This window comes from Heterocephalus glaber, unplaced genomic scaffold (assembly GCF_053883595.1).
Source record: "Heterocephalus glaber isolate CG9 unplaced genomic scaffold, H.glaber_assembly_v1.0 deba00001737, whole genome shotgun sequence".
Lineage (NCBI taxonomy): Eukaryota > Metazoa > Chordata > Mammalia > Rodentia > Bathyergidae > Heterocephalus > Heterocephalus glaber.
In genome coordinates this window covers 6,677,510-6,681,985 of record NW_028258445.1, presented here as the reverse complement: position 1 = coordinate 6,681,985, position 4,476 = coordinate 6,677,510, and the positions used below count along the sequence as shown (strand labels likewise).

Here is a 4,476-nt window from a genome sequence, read left to right as displayed (position 1 = left end):
GTGAGTGTCCAGGGGTAGGGAAGGTCCCAGGAGTCAGAGGACAGGAGAGCCTCCCTTCCTTCAGGGACATTCCACACCCAGAGAGCAGGGTGCCTTCCTCCTCCAGCCTTTCCCTGCTGTGCTGGAGATGCCTCCATCAGAGAGGCCAGGGCAAGACCCCGGAAGGGCTGCACACAGCACATATGGGCTAGAGGTGGAGACGGGCACAGCATCATGTGACCCACACCAGTCATCCCCATGGAAGCCAGGCAGGGTGGCACGTGCCTGCAACCACAGCACTCTGGGAGGTGGAGGCACAAGGATCTCACAAGTTCACACCCAGTTTAGGCAACTTCATGCCTCAGCAGGTCCCTGTCCCTGGGTGAACAATAAAAAAGGCTGGGGATGTAGCACGGTGCAAAGGCGCTAGTTCCAGTCCTCAGTAGGAAATAAGGAAACCAGCACCAGGGAGGTAACTCGGGGTGTTCCGTGTCACAGGAAGCCCAGCAGGGAGATAGGAGGGAGAGAATTAGAAGGACTTAGTTCGGAGTCCCAGAGGGGCAGGAGACGGGTGTGTGCAGGTTCAGGGGGACTTCCACGCTCTAAGTGGGAGTGGGGCTGGGTTCTCGTCCTCTCCACCCAATGGCACAGGGTTCCATCCCCTTCCTTGGCACCTTCCTCACTGACCTGGTGATGCTGGACACGGCGATGAAGGATTACCCAGGTGTGAGTGACCCTCGCGTAGCAGCTTTGGGAACAGGATCCTGGGGCTTGGAAGGGAAGGCCCCTGTGTTGAACCCTCAGGTCCTGGCACTCGACAACCTGCTGTTATGAGTCATCCTCACACCTGGCCCTGGGTGCTGGAGGCTCCAAGTCCATCCTGCCTAGGGGTGAAGCACCCTCCACAATGACCCCAAGTCCCTCTTTTCCAAATCCTGAAGCTGTGGAGCTGCCTGGCTCCAAAGCTGCAGCGGCCCTTGACTGAGCTGGACTCAGTCTCTCCTTCAGGTGGCGTCCAAGGGAGAACAGAGAAGGTGGGGCCCCAAGGCCAGGAAGCACCTCCATGGCCAGTGCTCCCTTCCTCTCCGAGGCCTCAGTTTCCCTGTCTGACACTGACTGCCATTTGGATTTATGTCCCTCAGCCTCAGCTCCCCTGTGCTTCCTCTGCAGAGCCCAAACCTGCCCAGGGTCCTCGTCCTTCTCCATGCACTCCTGGTCCCAGGGGACCCTGCCACGATTCCAACAGGACCAAGGCTGGGGTGGGCTATTCATGGCTCAGGCTTTCTCATGCGCTTTTGCTATCTGCCTTGCAGGGCAATCTTGGCAACTTGGAGAAAATACAGAAGGTAAGCAGCTGTGTCCTGCACTTCCAGGAGGGTGGGAAGGCAGAACTCAGAAACCTCCTGGGCTGGACGCTCCTTGGCTTCACCCTCTGCATTGTGCTTTCTTAGGAGGGTTTTGTACACACAGAAAGATGGAAACCATCCCGATGGAGTGTGTGCACAGGAGATGGGACCCGACACATGGACAACTGCCTGGACATGGGGCAGTTTCGGCCCACGCCTGAGAACAGCTTAGGGCTCGGGTGGGATTGAGAGGATGGGGGGACAATTAAGGGAAAGCCCTGCAGACCATCCCTGAACTCTTCCCTCCTTGCTCACGGCCCTCAGCCCATGTCCAGTGCCAGCCCTCTCAGAAGCCGTCTGTTCCTCTTGCCCCAGGAAGCCAAAATTCTTCAGGAGATGCAGCTGTTCCCGGTGGCAGTGAGGAAATACAATTTTCAGTGTGAGGAAAATGTTGAGGTCTGGTTCCACTCGCGGGAGTGGCTCAGTGAGAATGAGGGGTGAGGCCAGGCAGGACTCGTGTGAAAGCCCAGGGTTGGGGGGCTCTCCCTGGCTGAAGGCCCGCGCCATCAGGCCCAGACAGGCTCGGCACTCAGTGAAGCCTGGGCTCTGAGCTCCCGACAGAGCTGGCTGTCATGTCCAGCTCCACTCCGACCAGCCTGGGATCAGGGTGGGGCGTCTCACCACTGTTCCTCAAGCCCCATTGTCACCAATTTGATTTGCCCTTCCAGTGCCTTTTCTTTTTTACATATCTTTAATTACTCTGTGCTTCTCTTGTTTCTGTGTTTTTATTCAAATTAATATAGATAAGTTACACATTGTGTTTTACTCTTTTTGTGATTTTTTTTCACTTTAGGCCATTTAGTCTATAGGTCACTATAGGTCAATGGAGATCATTCCTTATTTGTGTATTCCACTTTGTGCTATTAAATTTGAGAGTCTGTCTATCTGTCCACCCATCTATACCACAGTCATGAAATATCTTTCCAGCTTGAGGCCATTATAAACCCTGCATTGAAGCCAGGTGTGTGAGCTTCCTGCTCTTTTTCTTTGGGAGATCTACTGGACCACATGTGGTGTCGGTCTGACTCTTCTATGCTTTCTTGCATGGGTTTTAGAATCCAGCTTCCAGCTGTCTAGTGCTAGTGTCACCCTCTCTTTGCAGTGTTCCCACATTCATGATGTTTCAGCACCACAGATCAGTTAAATCATCAAAGAACACAGCCCAAACTTCCACTGCAACAGGGTATCACCAGAGAAAAGGCAAAAATGTTCATTGTGTATGCTAGGTCAAACCCTTCTGCCACTCTTTCAAAATAGGAGAGAGGAAAATATTTCCCACTTTACTTTAGAGGCACACTGTACCCTGATACCTAATCCAGACAAGGGTGTACAAGAAAATTATAAGCCAACATCCCTCATAAACATATATACTGAAATTCTAAAGACACTTCTAACAAGCTAAACTCGGCAGTATATTGCCAGGACCATTTACATGATCACGTGGAGTTTATCCCCATGATGCCATGATGTCTGAACACATTCAAGTTGGGAAATGTGGTGTGCACACTAACAGAATAAAGGGGCAAACACCTAAACAGTCACTTCACCTGATGCAGAAGGAACGTGTGCTAACATTATGCATCTTTTTATGATAAATGCTCTAAGCAAATCGAGTACAGGAATGTAAGTCAACACAATAAAGGTCATTGTCACAAGCCCACAGCTGGCATCACGCTCAGTGGTGTAAAGCTGAAAGCCTTTGAGGTGGGAAACAAGACAAGGATACTCACCATCAACAATTCTTCTCAACATGGTGCTAGAAATGTGAGCCAGAGCAATGAAGCAAGAAAAAAAAATAAAAGCCATCCAGATAGAAAACTGTGGAAGAGCTATTGTCACTCTTTAGACAGGATCAAAAGCTGTTCAAACAAATGCAGTGAAGGTGCAGGACACAAGCCATACACAGGACAACTGCAGTGGCAGGAAGGAAGGAAAGAAGGAAGGAAGTGAGGAAAAAAGGAAGGAAGGAAGGGGATCAATTTCCAATAAAGCTACCAATAGCTGCCATGTGCTAGATACCACGATGTTCTACAGCAGGATGTCAAGCAAGTTCAATACATGATGTGATATTTACACACATGAACATGTTAAATATGTGAGCATATGGATATTCTTAGAATTTGAGGATATTAGTCTAACATTATCCTTTAGCTAGCAGGAACCTGAACTAAGTTTAATGCTTTTTAAAAATCAAGCTGAACCTTGCAGGGTTTTCCACTTTTATTCTTGTAACAATATTTTCTCCCAGACTACATATAGATTTGCGTTTTAGAAAAATCAGTACCCTGAATTTTCCTGGAGCGTGGTGAACCTTTGGGTTACACCTACATACGCTTATCTGTGTGTAGAGCTTCCTTCATATTTTGACTCGTCTTTTTCTCTTCTCAGGAGCATTGCTATATTCCTAAGCCCAGTTCTATATTTCCAGTTTTCTGTGTCTTCCTCATCCCCATCACATTCTCATGACTGTTCTTTTTCTCTACACTGTACATATTTCCTAATCTTGGCTTCCAAATGTGTGCTCTTTATGGCCTCCAATATGAATTTCTACTCTGCCTTTATTGCTTTAGTGTTATTTATCCTTGTATACATTTAAACATATCCTAGCTTTACGCTCATTAAGATAAGCCAATTTTGGTTATGAGAAATCTGCTTCATGAGAATTTTCTTTTCATACCTGTGCATTGACTAATGAGGCAGCTCTTCAGATTTTTGTTTGCTTCTTGAAGTATCATTTAAACTTGAAATCACTCACCCTTTTTAGGTATACAGTCTTGTGAATTTTGACACATGTATGCAGCCCTTAAACAGCATCACAATACATATATTACACATTTCAATTAGTCCTTACTAGATCCTGACCCTTTACCCTCAGCTCCAGTGACCACATATCTGATTTGTCTTTATCATGTTATAGTTTCTTCCAGAATAGGATATAATTGGAATCACATAAGGTGCTACTTTTGAGTGAGTTTCTCACATAGCACAATGCCATCAAGTTATATTTTTATTCCATATGTCAATAGTTTGCTTCTTTTTCTATTTAGTAGTATTCATTTTGTGAATATATCACAATTTGCTCATCTATTCA

At 47.2% G+C, this 4,476-nt stretch overlaps 1 protein-coding gene across 4 annotated transcripts in view; it reads left to right on the top strand.

Annotated features, from left to right (window-relative positions):
• The window catches only part of LOC101707039 (ral guanine nucleotide dissociation stimulator-like), a 30,800-nt gene extending 28,657 nt beyond the window's left edge, over positions 1-2,143 (top strand). For 2 of the 4 annotated variants that reach the window (XR_015447012.1, XM_087200292.1), the window contains exons 4-6: positions 631-705; positions 1,293-1,325; positions 1,431-2,143. Coding sequence is in view for 2 of the 4 variants with exons in the window: in XM_087200292.1 (XP_087056418.1) it covers positions 631-705; positions 1,293-1,325; positions 1,431-1,574 (252 nt within the window). In the remaining 2 variants the exon portion in view is untranslated. Of the gene's footprint in view, positions 1-630; positions 706-1,292 lie in introns of all 4 variants that reach the window. The other 2 variants (XM_087200293.1, XR_015447011.1) reach the window with 2 other exon arrangements.
• The last annotated feature ends 2,333 nt before the right edge of the window (positions 2,144-4,476 follow it).